The sequence below is a fragment of the Alexandromys fortis genome, unplaced genomic scaffold (genome assembly GCF_014885135.2).
Source record: "Alexandromys fortis isolate MF-2015 unplaced genomic scaffold, M_Fortis_MF-2015_v1.1 scaffold_125, whole genome shotgun sequence".
Classification (NCBI taxonomy): Eukaryota; Metazoa; Chordata; class Mammalia; order Rodentia; family Cricetidae; genus Alexandromys; species Alexandromys fortis.
The window spans coordinates 5,046,710-5,062,380 of record NW_026068026.1 but is presented as its reverse complement, the minus strand read 5'-3'; the positions used below and the strand labels follow the sequence as shown (position 1 = coordinate 5,062,380).

The following is a 15,671-nucleotide window of genomic DNA, read 5'->3' as shown; positions in this document are numbered from 1 at the left end:
GGGGGAGGGGGAGGGAAAGGGGAGGCGGCGGTGGGGAAGAGACAGAAATCTTTAATAAATAAATAAAATAAAATAAAATACTGCAATAGTAAAATAGGTTTGTCGCTGTGTTGGAGGAAAGAGCATGTGTAAACTTGTTAAACGATTTATGTTAGTTTAAATACTGCATGTTCTTGATTTCTTAGAGATCTTTTATTTTCTGTAGTAGAAAATTCTAGATTCAAAGCAAGGCTTGTGTGACGGGCAGTGACGCGTGTAGAGGTAAATCAAAGAAAAAGGAAAGTGATTCTCTAGCTGCCTAGGGGGAAACTTCCAACGATTTTTGTGTACTCTTTGTGTAGTTAAAGACTCCAGCACTAGGGTAGATCCACTTCTTTCCATCGCGGGACTAGGAAATCTCCCACTTCGATTGCACCTGCCTCCACGAAGTTTCTTTTCCGGAGGTCAAAGGCAGTTTTCATCCCAGCGCCTACCCCTCATCTGGCTTCTCCCTGCTGCCTGACGCCACGTGACAGCCCCTAACACCTGTACAGCCACCAGCTCACAGCGCCCCCATCCTCCTCGCCAGGTACCGACCAGGCCAGGCTCGGTCTTCCCCGGAGGTCACGGTCTCGGAGCTAGCCTGGCTTAGCCAACAGGGGAGGGGCTGAGCCTGAGCCAGAGCCGCAGCCCGAGCCCGTGCAGCCTGATTATCACATGACTCCACAGCGGTAGCAGTGGCAGCAGGAGCGGCGGGTCCGCGGGCTCGCCGGGTGGGCTCAGTTCCGCGCACGCAGGAGTGGGGAGCAGGGGGCGGGGAAGGGACCCGCCGCAGCCGCCGCCCGCCAGCCGCTCCTGGGGCTCTCTCTGGCCCTCCCTAGCCGCCCGCCCGCTCCATGTCGCCCGGTTGCGGAAGTGTCTCCGGGAGAGGTGGCGGCGGCGGCAGCAGCAGGGAGCACGGGAGGCCGGGGTTCACCCCCCTGCAGCACTGAGCTCTGGGAGCCGCGCGCTTTAGCGGCCCGGCTCGCTCCCCGTGCGCCCCGCGCCCTCCGCAGCCTGCATGCCCCGCGCTGCGCCTCGGCCGGCCGCCGCCTCCTGCTCGCCCAGCGGCTGCCCGGCGCCGGAGTAATATGCTCACTCGGGTGAAATCTGCCGTGGCCAATTTCATGGGCGGCATCATGGCTGGCAGCTCCGGCTCTGAGCACGGCGGCAGCGGCTGCGGTGGCTCGGACCTGCCCCTGCGCTTCCCGTACGGCCGACCGGAGTTCCTCGGGCTGTCTCAGGATGAGGTGGAGTGCAGCGCAGACCACATCGCCCGCCCCATCCTCATTCTCAAGGAGACCCGGCGGCTGCCCTGGGCCACCGGCTATGCAGAGTGAGTGCACCCCGCTTTCCTCGGGGGCCCTTCCCCGCACAGTTCCAACCCCTCCCTCTCGCAGCTTCCGAGCTCTGGGGCTGTCCACCGGCTCTGGCCTCCAGGCCTCGGCGAGAGCCTCTTTACTTCCACTGACTAGTTCCCTTCCCCCTTCTTCCCCCAAACCTCCGGGTATGGATGGGCTCTTGGGGCCGGGCGCTGGGTTCCAGAGCGGATGGTAGCGGCGCAGGACCGTGGGAACGCTGAGGTTGGACTGGTCTTATAATAAGGGGTCTGTGACATTTCGGAGGGGGAAAAGTGGTCAAAACAGCTCAGCTGAAGTTGTAACGTAGTAGGAAGACCTGGCATCTGCGTCCACCCTCAAAAAAGAAAAAATAATTTTTGTGCCCCCACGCGAAGAGTTTGGTGAGGTCGAGGCTCATAAAATGTGTGCCCCGAGGCGGTCGGCTTGGTGCGCGTGACTGTACATTCGGCCAGGTCCTTCCTTGAGCTCCTTGGGCTGTAGAGCACAGAGTGAAACGCTGCTCGACCCAGTAAATGTCACTACCATTTTCCACAGTCCTTAGGGAGGTAGAAACTTACTCCAGGCGTCAAATGAAGCATTTTAGTAATCAGCTTTTGCGATTAAACGAGCTCCGGAGTGATTTGCTATTTTAAAAAGCCGGGCGTGGAACAGGGAGGAAAGGTTTCAATGCTCTTCCCCTACTCTATGGCCACTTCTCCATTGACTATTAATAACCGTCTTGTGAATGGTGGGATAAGTAATGTTTTCCTCTTCCTATTCTTTACTATTTAGCTTTGTGGGACTGGCAGACTAGGAAGCAAGAGGGAATTTAGACTAGAATTCCGAGGTTAGTGACTGTGGGTCCAGAAGAACTCTGAGCCCTGGTGTTCAGCATACCTGCCCCCTTTCCTTTAACACCCCCTGTATAATCTTGGCCGTCCCCAACCGATGCACGACTTCTCTCTCTGATTGGTTCATCCGGGAACCAATCAATTTTCCCTTTGCCTGTGCACCTCGGTGCTGACCCGGTTCTGGTGGCCTGGATCCCCAGCAGGCGTGGTTCCCTACAAGTCGGGTTCCAGTGCAGGAAGTAGGTGGCTTGTGGGGCTCTCTGCCTCAAATCTTGACTTCTTTTTCCTGTCGCGTCATCGCTGTGATCGTGACTCCATGCGCTTGTGTACAAATGGGGATTGATGACTGGCATGTGAAAAGAGGAGGGCGAGGATTGGGTAGGTGGGGGTGTGACATAACCGCAGGCAAACGTGAAAGAGAAAGAAACAAGGAACAAAACAGCCCCTTAGCCTCCACGAGGAAGCCTGTGTGGAGAAACCTAAAGACCGGGAAGAGTGTGCTTGCTAACTCATGCCAGCGGTCCTTTGCCTGAAAAAAGAACTTTTAAAAGCCCGTTTGGGCCCTTTGCAAGGTCAAAAGCACCTGGAGAGGTGCAGTCCCATAGTTGTATACGTGGAGGCCCTTGTGCATGCCAACCTCCCTAGCGGTGGAGGTTTGATGCCAGTGGTTTGGTGGAGCAAGGCCACCTGAGGATCTGGGAGATACCCTGTGAGATTATGAGATGGGGGAAGACAGCCCTACTGACCGTGGGAACTACCTGGACACAATGAAGGGGAAACTTCACAAAAGTATGAAGAAAGAAAAGATTTCAGTGAAAATTAGGAACAGGAAGCTGGATGGCTCTACCCGCCCCTCCCAACCCCCCACGCCCCTCCTTAGCCTGTTTCCTCCGCTCTGAGAGGCCTGTCTTATCCTAGGCTAGACTATGGGAAATGCTCAAGTCCAAGACTGAAAAAGCCACTATAAAAGCGGTCAGTTTTGAAAACCAGTTACCAACTTACTACCGCACGCACACTAATTCACACAACGATCTTGAGGGATAAGTCAGCTCCTCCCACCCTACCCCATGACCCCAGCAACTCAGTGTTGGGGATCTGCGCTTTTCCAAATGTGTTTCTATATACCTCTGAACACATCTGTCTTCTTCCCAGACAGGCACATACTTGGCGTTACTCTGTAGCCTTGCCACAAAGCCCTGTGTCAGAGACATCATTCTAACTCCATGTGAGTAGAACTCCGATATCCTGGCTGCTCTCACCTTTAAACAAGTTCTTAGTCCGTATCCCAAACTACCTAGGCTTCCTGATCTCCCTTCCTTAGCCTCCTGAGAAACCTCATTCTTCTAAACTTTGTTATAGTGTTAATAATGTTAATATGACATTCTTTAGTACTTCCAAGTTCATGTTAGGCCATCTAAGTATCACTGCAGTCTTATTTCTACTTTGTAGATGAGAACACAGGTATGAATTGGTTGAGCAACTTGTCCATGTTAATATAACCGGTATCTGAACCCAGTGGGTCCAACTACAGGGCCCATGCCACAAACTGCCTCTTGACATTTTCAAATTGCAAAGTATCTGTCAGACTCAGGATGGACCGCTAACAATGTCACTAACGTCTCTCTCCCCTCATGCCGACTTTTCCCAGCTACAATAATGTACCATTATTAATCAAACCTCTATCATTTTTCTCTTTAATTCATACAATTGTAAAATTTATATGTAAACATGGTAAAAACAATTTTTAAAGAATGCATTCTAAGTGATTGATAAAAATGGCTGAAACAAGAAAGGAAGAAAGAACTGGTGGTATGATCAGATGTTGTCTGTTCCTAGAAGAGGAACTGAGAGGCACAAATCCTCTTCTCTTTGTTCTAGATGGTTCCTGAGAGGGATGCAGTAGGTTGGAAGATTGTTTAGATAGTGGCAATAGAAAATGCCGTTGAGCTTGATTCTGCCTCTTAAAAAAGTTTGAAGTTACTCAGGAAACTAAGGTAAGAGAGAGTCACAAGTTACACCTTGTCTGAGGTACAGTGAGATCAAGGCCAGGCTGGGCAACTTAGTGAGACCATGTCTCATGCTAAAAAGTAGAAAGAAGGCTAGAGATATGTGTATATACATATACGTGTACATACATGTACACACACACACACATATATACACTTCAGTGGAAGAAGTGGAATCTGTGTCCCAGATTTCTGGAAAAGAAGGCCATCACCTGGTGATGGGGAGGTTGGAGAAGGCTTTTGAGCTATAATGTTGATGGCCCATCATTTTTGATGGTAGAAAATGATGTATTTTTGTCATTTATTAGCAATCCCTTTTCGGAAGAGACAGTCTGTGTGTGAGAATTAGAGAATCAGCAATCCCTTGTTTTGAGGGTACTGAGACTTAAGACCTTCTTCCATTCCCGAACTGTGTTCAAGGGATTTTCTGCCTCCTTGAAGAGTTTCTTGCTGTGGGGGTAAAATGTAACCACTAGGTCAACAAGAGGCTCTCGACCTCTTGTGTCGATACCAGATATCCTCCATATCAGATATTTACATTATGACTCATAACAGTAGCAAAATTATAGTTATGAAATCGCGGTGAAATAATTTTATGGTTCGGGTCAGCACAGCATGGGGAACTGTGTTAAAGGGTCGCGGCATTAGGAAGGCTGAGAACCGTGGCTCTAGATTAAGGGGCATTTGCCAAGTCATGAAGCTCTTCAAAGCACTGCAGTAATAGTCAATATCTTTATAAAAAAACATGTATTAGCAAGTTCCATTTTGAGTCTTGGCTTTGAAATCACTGATTGAGCCTGTGAGGTCTACCCATAGAGTACCAGGGGAAGCCACTGTCTAACCCAGAGACTATGGAGACAGCCACTTCCCTCACGTTCCACAAGTTCAAATACCACAAAGGTAGTCCCAGTGGTGCAGGGGCCTGAGGTCAGATCATTGTTTTATTGGTTTATAGTCTTTCTTTTTACATTTTAAAAAAGATCTGTCCTAACTTTTCTGCTGTTCAGGGAGACTCAGACATGCAGGCGGTAATGGAGGTTTTGAGTAAGTGCCAAAGAATCACCCAGTGTTTCGTACATTAAGCATCATTGAAGTTTTATTAATTATACATTTTTCAATAATAATTGTATAATTTTGCACATAAGTAGATGAATGTATTTTATTGCATATTTTCTAATAAAGGCCCCACTGAATATGAACTAAAAAAAAAATCTTAAACATCACTTTGGTGTGCATTAGGTAAGTTCTTTCAGTCTTACAGAGTTAGTTCCAAATTGTAAACTTTTGGACGAAACAACCTTATTAAAACCCAGAGACCAGCTCACAGGCATTTGATTTTGATTTAGAATCTGTAGGCCACTCGTTTTTCAGCGACAGTACTCAATACCAGTCACCAACAAATAGCATTTGTTGGCCCTGCCCTGGTAAGGACAGAGAAACTCCGTTTATCCTGAAGCTTCCAGGTTTTCGTTTGGGTTTCGTTTTTGTTTTCCTTTCCTGCTCTGGTCTCCCCAGCATGCTTACACACCTTTCAGGGGTGTCCCTGCTGCAGAACCTCTCTTCTGCCTTTACAGCTAAGGAACCCCAAGGCTTTCTTTCCGCCTCTGGTTGAGAGAGGGTGAAAAGAAGTAGGGGGTGGGGGTGGACGTTGACCCGCCCTGTCCGTAGCGTTTACCTACAGGTGAAATGGGTCCGAGGAGTTAAAGGTGTTTCATCTGCTCAGTGGTGACTTTGGAAGGCTTTAATTTTCCAGATCTGAGTTGCCACTGGCTGACTTCCTTCCAAGCGGGCGCACCTGCGGGGGCTGTTTTTGTAGGCAAATGCATCATGTACCTTCCAAGACAACTCCTGCTTTTTAGAACTGGATTTAGCTCTCCTGACAGGTGTATTTACCTGTGGTAGAACTCTGTTTGCGTAGACAGTATCATGTATGATATGCCTACCACACCAGGGTTTTCTGGATATAGTGATGGCAACTCCATCTGGTAACTTAACCCTGTAGAGCGGGATTGTTTCCTTCAAACACATATTGCTCAAGACAGTTTTCTTTGTGTTCTGTAGAAAAAAATTTTTTGAGTGTCTTGAGCTTTCTGATTTGCCTAATTTAAACAGAGAATTAGCTTTTCCGCTCTTGAAGTTATTCCCTCTTTCGAGAAATGAACCTCGCTCATCTGTTTCTGTTACTTCCCAGTGATGACATCACTGCCCTGTGCTATGTGGCAGGCACCAGTCCCATGCTAGGTCTATCATGTAAGAAGACACAGGCATCGTCCTATCGCCTGCATTCTAGAGTTGCCCTGCCCCCGCACCCACCCTTTGTGGACCATCTTTGAAGTGACATCAAAGACTGCCACATTTAAAGATGTCAAGGCTGGGGGAGTTGTTTGTTGTGATTTCAGCCTTTTGTGCCTCTGAGCAATTTTGAATCTCAGTGCTTAGGTCACATGAGGGAAAAGTATTCCCCCCCCCCAAATAGTTTTGTGATTAGCTCTGTTCCCAATTGTACACACCCACTGTAAAGAAAATTGTCCTGACTTATTCTGTTGCAGCATAGCATTTAAATTCAACTCTGCATTGCTGGACTGATGGATGACTCGGGAGCTAAGTGGGAGTTTGGCAGAGAGGCCTGACTTAGCAGGATTATTGCTAGAAACATATTAACTTGTCTTTCAGAGGTCGGGGATGGAAGCTTGATCAGTTAGCATGGTTGAAGAGTTCCTCCTAAACCTCTTCAGCAAGATTCTTGCTAAGACCACAGGATGGGAGTGAAGGGCATGGGAGATGAGGAGTGGTTCTCAACCTATGGGTCACAATGCCTTGGGAAGGGTCAAACTGCCCTTTCACAGGGGTCACCTAAGACCATCAGGAAACACAGATATTCCTAACAGTGGCAAAATGACAGTTATGAAGTAGCAATGAAAATAATTTTATGGTTGGGGGTCAGCACACCATGAGGAACTGTATTAAAGGGTTGCAGCGTTAGGAAGGCTGAGAAGCACTGAGTTGGAACCTAACTAACGTGTCATCAAGTACAGCGTGTCACCCTTGCAGATGGGGCAAGAGGAGAGAGTGGGAAAAACTGCAGTTAGGTGACCATGTTTTGATTCTGCTTCATAGCGTTGCCTCTGTGACCTCCCTTGTTACCGTGTTCCATGCTGGTGGGGGAGGGAAGGCAACCTCTGTAATTAGAATAAACCCAATTACATAAACTCACATTAAGGGCAATAGTTGAGGAGCCTTTCCTAAGTGATCCTTCCGGTGGTTTTGCCAGCTTTCTAATTTATTCTATCACAGACACTTTGAATATAGCAAGAGGATAGCTTTTGATTTGCTTGGCCCATTTCCATATCCCCACCACCACTCTACCTTATTAGACGCATTAGCATTTTCTCAGTGCTGCAGTTGTGTATCGGGATGTCCCTGTGTGCATGCTCCTTGTGGTGTATTTTCCATATGAAGTTAACTAAGTACGTGCAGCATGGGTGCATAAGCTCATTCAAAAACACGGTGTTTTTTTTATGTAGCAGATTCCTCAAGACCCAGCCCAAGTTCTCACTCCCACCTCTGGTGATTTTATCTCTTATAGATATTTCTTTCCTTTCTATTAGTTAATTACACACATTCTTTAACTCTTATCCACACAAACAAACTTTTTAAAATATAACTGTAAAATGTCATCAAAAAAGCTGAAATAATATACAATTGACTGAAAGCTCTAAAGAATAAAGTGAAATGGTAAAGCCAATCATCGTTGTCAATACTTGAGATAAATTTAGACTTACTGTATCTTAAAAAATAAAAGTGGATCACTTGCGCATGCCTCTGATGGCATCTTCTTCAAGAGCGTGGGTTGGACTTCTCTCTAGGTCAGTATCAGAGTGATGCCTGACCCTCTGGTGAAAGGCTTTGCATTAATAAATCACTAGTGGAATCCCATCTGGGCTTTACACTTAGACTTTAAGATTCATTCTCCTCCTCTAATTATTTTCTTAAGGGTAGCTTGTAGATGTGGAGAGCTTGGGTAGAAGCCAGGCACACTCATGATTATTATTCACATTATCAGACTGGCTGTACCACTTCATGCTGTAGTCAGCAGTATGTGACTGGAGCTAATTTAGCAGTGAGCCTTTGATGTTTGCCAATCATCGAAAAGACGAGAAGCCCTTCATTAAAACTTAAACTTAGCAGAACTAAATAGTCATGTATATACAGTGTGGAGGCCGCTAGTTAGTTCCCGGCTGTTCATCCCCAAAATAATCACACAGAAACCGTATTATTTGCAATGCTGTTTGGCCAATAGCTTAAGCATATTTCTGGCTAACTTTTATATCCTAAACTAGCTCATCTCCATTCATCTGTGTGTCACCATCTGTGTGGCTTACTGGGTAAAGTTCCATTCTGAGCATCTGTCTCTGGCAGGGCTATATGGCTTCTCTCTGACTCATCCTTCTTTCTCCCCAGCATTCAGTTTAGTTTTCCCCACCTAGCTCTGTTTTTCCTTGCTCTACTATAGGCTCAAAGCAGTTTTTTTTTATTAACCAGTGGTATTCACAGCATACAGAAGGGAATCCAATATCATGCATATATCATCTATCATATAGTGGCCACTTGGATGATTATTCTTTCAAACCTATATAGTTTTGTACACTCTTTGGGGATGACTTTATTTATAAGAGCATTAACCATTAGCCTACTACAGTGTAACATTTCTTTCATATAGTCAGTGAATTAGTTACTTTTCTAATTGATGAGATGAAAATACCTGATAGAAGCAACTTGTGGAAGCAATGATTTACTTTGGCTTACAGTTCCAGAGCACAGAGTCTCTCGGGGTGGGGAAGTGGTAGAAATGGGAGCTTGAGGGAGCTGTCACATTGCACGTGCAATCGAGAAGCAGAGAGGTGTAAGTGTTGTACTCAGCTAGGTTCCTTCTTACTTAGTCTGGGGATTCCATCTAGGAAGTGATGTTGCCCACATCGGGGTGGATTTCCCCACCTGTATTAACCTGACTAGATAATCCCTGATAGACATGCCCAATGATTTCTTCCTGTGGTGACTTTAAAGCCCATCAAGTTGAGAATATTAAGCATCATGTTCAGCATCTAACTATATTTTTTTTTCCTTTACAAGTTTCATTTCTGTATGATCACATTTAAATTCTGTTATAGCTTCTATTTAGTATCATTTCCAACTTTTGGAGTACTATAATAACCATCTTAGCTTCTTAGCTATTTAGTGTTCTTGGTTATAAGACATAGAAGTAGAGTTTCTTAGGATCAAAGAAGGAAAGAGAGACATAGAGAAGAGTGTTAGTGTCTTAGTCAGTATTCTATTGCTGTGAAGAGACATCATAACATGGCAATTCTTATAAAGGAAAACATTTTATTGTGGCTGGCTTACAGTTCAAAGGTTTAGTTCATTATTGTGGTGGCAGAAAGCATGGCAGTGTGCAGGCTGGTATGGTGCTGGAGAAGGAGCTGAGAATCAAACATCTTGACCCACAAGCAACAGGAAGTAGTCTGGGACAGTGGGTGGTAACTTGAGCATATATGAAACCTCAAAGCCCCCCTCCACAGTGACACACTTTCTCCAGCAAGGCCACACCTCCTAATAGTGCCTCTCCTTATAGGTCAGACATTCAAACACATGAGTCTATGGGGACCATAACCTATCCAAACTGCCACAGTTATCTTAGTCCAAGCAAAGCAGGAATCTCCACAAGGGACTGAACCTCTGAATCATTCCTTCAGTTGATGTGGGAGTGTCATATATCAATCTGTTGATTTCATTGGTTAAGTAATAAACACACTGCTTGGCCTCATAGGTTAAAGCATTGGTGGGAGGAGTAAACAGAATAGAATTCTGGGTGGAAGAGGAAGTGAGGTCAGACTCTGCTCTGCTTCCGGAGAGACCCAACAGCTCTGCTCTCTGGAGCAGAGACACCAGGATGGACGGAGGCTAGACTCTTCCCGGTAAGCGCACCTTGGGGTGCTTACACACATCATTAGAAATGGGCTAGTCCAGGTGCGAGAATTAGCCTGTAAGGGTTAGAGTTCATGGGCCAAGCAGTTCTTAAATGAATACAGTTTGTGTGTTGTTATTTCGGGCATAAGCTAGCCAAGTGGCCAGGGTGTTGGGGACGCAGCCCTGCTGCCGTTCCTATTTCAACACTTCAGTAGCCTCATGTCCACCTATCCATGCCAGCAAGCAACTAGGACAAACTAACTGAAGCCTCCATTTCAATCTGGAGTTTGGATGGCAGAGGGTGGGGATGTCTTGATTTGGTTCAGCTTGTATCAGATGTCCATCTGTGACCAGAGATTCAAGATCCTATCTCAGCATGGCTGCCAGAGCCCACCACAGCCAACTGCCTCTTTGTAGTAGTGCAGGCTGGGCAGACAGATAAAAATTTCTACTATAGGTAACTCATTTAGCCACAAACACTGGAGTTCCATGTTACTTCAGATTTATATTGCATTTGCATATCAGAAAGGAAATTGGCCTCATCTTTATACATTGCCAAACCATTATCACTGAACAGCAAACCTTTAGAAGTGACAGGATTGTAATATTGATCGTTGAGTTTTTAGAATTCAATCCTTTATGAAGCTGCTTGCTTTCGATCCTTTTCCAACACAAATAGTGCCTGGAAGATTGTGCATTTGTGTCTGAATTCCCCCGCTAACCTGCATGGCTCAGGATGCTCAGGATGCTGTTCCTATTACGTGTTTTAGTCTGCACTTACATTGGCCATCCTTTTTATCATTTCTGCCCATCCTAGAATAGACAGACGTGGGCCAGCTATGAAATTCATGTCGTCCTAATAATTATCCAGTTCACACTAACAAAGGCATTGTAGCCCCCAGGTAAACCTTGCTATGAGTGTGCCACTCCAGTTACCTTTTTACTCATCCCTGTTTTCTAGGCTAATAAGAGACATCATATGTCAATGGGTGTCTAATCTGATATATAAAAGTGAAGTTCAATTTATCTTCTGTAACCTCTTTTTTTTAAGTCTTCCAAGGTCTGTACTATTTCCCTCCATTAGATATAGGTTCAATTTGATGAACTTCTTGTAATTTTTTGGTAGTGTGCATGCAAGTTTTCTCGGTACATTTCTTGAACCAGTTAAAGTCTGAGATTTGATAGCCACCGCTTCTGTCTCACACAAAATCTCCATAGGAAAACGGCATGTTTAACTGTATTCTCATGCTTTGCATTTGGCTACTAGAAAGTAAGGCCAACAGATGATAGTCTCGGAGGGGGTAAATTTGCATGTCCGTATGCTCTTGTGTTAAACTAGATTTTTACAAGTGTGGTTGAATGCCTAATGTCAAAACTCAGAAAAGGCACCGTAAATTCTGAGAATGGGAAACACTTCCTATAGTATAGCACTGAAGATGCAGCAGTCGGGTGACTTGCCAGTTGGCTCTTGTTCCTGTGTGTGCAGCCTGGGTTTTCTTCTTAGATGGACATCCCACCTGTGATGTCAGCCACCTTTCTGATCTCTGGAGTGAATGGCTTTCCCAGGATTCATAGAGACAGCTACTGTTTTGGTTACATATTTCTGGCCTCAGTTTTTTCTTATAAAATGGAGGGATTGGATTGGTTCCATATTTTTCATTTTGTAACCTTATTCCCAAAATATTGTGAAAACCAACACAGGATTATTTTCATTTTGCCAAGAGGACATTTAATCTTATCACGAGATATCACCAACATAGTGATAATATTTTAAAGCCAGATGTGTAGAAGCATGTGATCTAAGACACAAGAGCAGTTTTTAGATCAAGTACTTACAGTTTTATGAAAATACTGTGAAATTGCCAGTGTTTTTCTAAATTTTTTATGAAGCCATAAAAACCACAGATTAATTATCTTGGAGTATGCCAAGGCCCTTTTCACCTCTGAACTCTGGGTCCCAGGGGACAGATTAAGAACAAAAGAGATTGTTTTCTAGACTAAGAACTGTCCCAGTGAGACTGCTGCCTCTTTCATTGCGATATTTTCCCCAGAACTTTATTATGAAAACCTGAAGAAGAAGGAAAAAAAAAAGACAGGATCTCATTGTGTCACCCTGGCAGTCACACTAGAACTCAGGCTAGTCTGGAACTCACAGAGACTGGCAAAGTCACAGTAGAAATCAGGTTAGTCTGGAACTCACAGAGATCTGCTTGCATCTGTCACCCAAGTGCCAGAACTAAAGGTATGCATGGCCAGGATTGGCCTCTTATAAAATGTTTGAAACTTGCAGAGAAATTGAAGCCACTATGTGCCAGGAACCACATCCCCACCATCTAGATTCTTTGACTTGCTGTATTTGCTTTGTGATATAGTTGCCTGTGTTGTTATTCAATCCATCCTTGAAGAACTGCATATACATCTTCTTTAGATTTCTTTTCTTTATGTTAGTATTTCCATAATAATTAAAATTTTTGAGAAAAACCACTAACAGTTGGGTCTTCCATGTCAAGGGGACACCCTACATTGGACTTCAGTGTCATTGGTACACAGTGAACTCCTTATCTGTCCTTAAACTTTCTATGTCTTAGCATTCATGTCATTGAGAGCTTTATATGGGAGAGACTTGGAACGTGTCTCTTTGTTGTGTTCCTGTTTAATTGCATCATGAAGTGATTTGTTTGAAATCTGAATTACTCTTGCCGGTTGGGGCTGGTCAAGTGAGTGTTATCCATAGAGCACCCTTTAATAAAGACCCAAGATGGCACCTGCATAGTGCTCAGGATGAATCAAGACACCTTGGCCTTGGACTTCTTAGTACAGAAGTAGATGTTGTTTGCTAGGAGGAGGAGAGAAGTCAAGGAATCTACCTGCTCAGTGGCTGCTCTTTCTGCTGTGGACAAGTCAAGTGTGTTTTTCTGGCATGTAGATCCACAGTATTTCCTTACACTGTCTCTGACTTAATCTTCTCTAAGTCATTGGCTCTCAACCTTCCTAATGCTGTAACCCTCGAATACAGTGCTGTGTTTTTTAATTATTATGGAAAGAATAACAAAGTAAAGGAAAACCTAACAAAAGGACTAAGGAAAATACATAAGCAATAGTTCAAGGATGGATGGGATTTCTCATGCTGTGGTGACCCCCACCAACCATTAAATTCTTTTCACTGCTACTTCATAACTGTAATTTTGCCACTGTTATGAATAATAATGTAAATTCTTTTGGAGACAGAGGTTTGCCAAAGGAGTCACAACCCACGGGTTGAGAACTGTTGCTCTAAATAGCTGTACAATTTAAATACTTAGGTGTGTTTTCTTAATGTGGATTTTATGCTTTCATAATAGAATAAAGATAATAATAATAATAATGCTCATTTATAACTCCCTGGCTGTGGGTGGTTGCTAAGGGCCTGCATGAGCTCTCAATATCAACATCTTTATCTTTAGTGGAAAAGAGTTGCAGCATCTGTCTGTCTCTCTTTCTCACCAAAATAAGTAAAAGTAAGAATAACATGGGAGCTGAAGAGAGCTCTATCCGCCTCAACATCCCATGCTGTCTTTCTGTGCTGGCGCTGGCTACGGAATAATTGATACACCTCTGTGTGGAGTCATTCATTAAGAAAAGAATATCCTAGGTCAACGAGCTGGCTCAGTGGATAAAGACGCTTAAGTCGGATGGCTTGATGGCCATCCGCAAGACCCACACAATGGAAGAAGAGAACGGACTCCTACAAATTGTCTGGCCTGCACACATGCTCCACGGCTCACATGAGCAGATACACGGATACACAAGAATAAATAAGATATAGCTAAGCAACAGCAACAAAAGGCATCTTATTCTTGTAAATAAATTACCAGGGAAGGAGTTTAATGTTTTTGCTTCTGGGAGGAAACTAACAAGGCCTACTCTTCAGGTGCCTTTAAATTGGATAAGGGAAAATGAACACATCACATTTTGAATAAAATTATGTTTTCCAAGCACTTTAAAATAATTCCATTGAATGTCGCAGTCTTTCATAGTTATACTTAACTTCCTTGGTATATGTGCTTTCCTAAGCACAGCAGCAGTTTGGGACTTGCCAAATTATCATATTTTCCTCGACTTGAAAGGGTTTTTTTTTTTTTTTTTTTTTTTTTTTTTTAATGTTTTTTTGTTGGAAATGCAGTAAGCCTTGAAGCCAATCTGTCCACTGTATGCGGTAAGTTAAGAAGTGGCTCGCACTACTTGGAAACGTGCTCTGGAATTCTCAAGAGTGGGACTCAGTCATAAGTCAGATTTTAGAAAAACCTTTTGAGCTTCTGGAGAACTCTGGAGTTCCCGATTAATGGGCTTCACACTTTAAAGGGTGTGCGTTTCAGCTCAGTGATCTGGGGAGCAGCCAGGCTAGCAGCATTTGGGTATAGTGTCTCCAGCAGTGTTTGCCCACCAGTGACCTTAGAGTGTAAGCTTTGCCATCAGTGACTTGCACAGACTGGGCCCTATGGAATCTTGATGGTGTGATTAATCATTGCAGGGATGCGGGCAGACCAAGAGATAGATCAATTACTTGGTGAGCTGAAAGGGCCCACGTGGCTTGGACACTGTACTTTTAGGGAGATGATAAGTAGATTTTTAAGCATTAAAAAAGAGATGCCTTCCTACCATGTGACCTTTTCCGTATTCAGTATAGGAAGGGGGAAATTTTCAAATAACAAATTTAAAAAACTCAAAATGTAGCAGGTTATTGAATTACTTTATTTTTTAGTGGTCTGCTCTGGTATCCCAGTAGCCCTTCCGTGTCATTTAGAAACAGTGGGCATTGACAGCGTAGCACACACAGCTGGCAGAAACCAAAGCTGGACTGGGAATGTTGAGGAGGAAGTGATTTGAAGGTAGAATGACTGTGAAAAGCTCTAAGAGGATTCGAGGGATGGTCCAGCTGGGAAAGCAGGCTGGTAACAATGCCGACGGAATGCGAGCTTTCTTGCCCCACATAAAAGAGAAAATAAGTATAGTCCTTGCTTGCAAATGAGTAGCCTGTGAGAATGATGAAGTCCAGAATGTATGTTTGGGGAGAAGCAACGGCGTTATCAGTCCTTGGGAGTGTGCACCTCCATAATGCAGAAGGTGGAGCAGAGCCAGAGGTCAATTAGATGGCTCCTGGCAGCTATCCCCGTGATTATGAAAGGGTGGAAGCGCCCCCCCCTCCCCGCGCCAAGGCCAGGCTGCCCTGTTGCTAGAACCAGGTGTCCAGAGCAAGCGTGGCTGGGAAGTCAGTGCAGCCGCAAATAGGAAGGAGAAAGAGTTGGCAAGCTGGACTATGGCAGCTGCTGGCTTATTTTTATTTGTTGAAATATGAGCGGCGGGGCTGCGTCCCCAACACCCCGGCCGCTTGGCTAGCTCATGCCCGAAATAACAACACACAAACTGTATTCATTTAAAGAACTGCTTGGCCCATGAACTCTAGCCCTTACAGGCTAATTCTCGCACCTGGACTAGCCCATTTCTAATGATGT

General features: G+C 44.7%; 1 protein-coding gene across 3 annotated transcripts in view; it reads left to right on the top strand.

The window, feature by feature from the left end:
* Positions 1-603: 603 nt before the first annotated feature.
* The window catches only part of Ppm1h (protein phosphatase, Mg2+/Mn2+ dependent 1H), a 262,145-nt gene continuing 247,077 nt past the window's right edge, over positions 604-15,671 (top strand). The window contains exons 1-2 of one of the 3 annotated variants that reach the window (XM_050163873.1): positions 1,217-1,354; positions 3,362-3,434. In XM_050163873.1, the coding sequence (XP_050019830.1) occupies positions 3,433-3,434 (2 nt within the window). In that variant the 5' untranslated portion in view covers positions 1,217-1,354; positions 3,362-3,432. Of the gene's footprint in view, positions 1,355-3,361; positions 3,435-4,185; positions 4,204-15,671 lie in introns of those variants that run through there. The other 2 variants (XM_050163872.1, XM_050163874.1) reach the window with 2 other exon arrangements.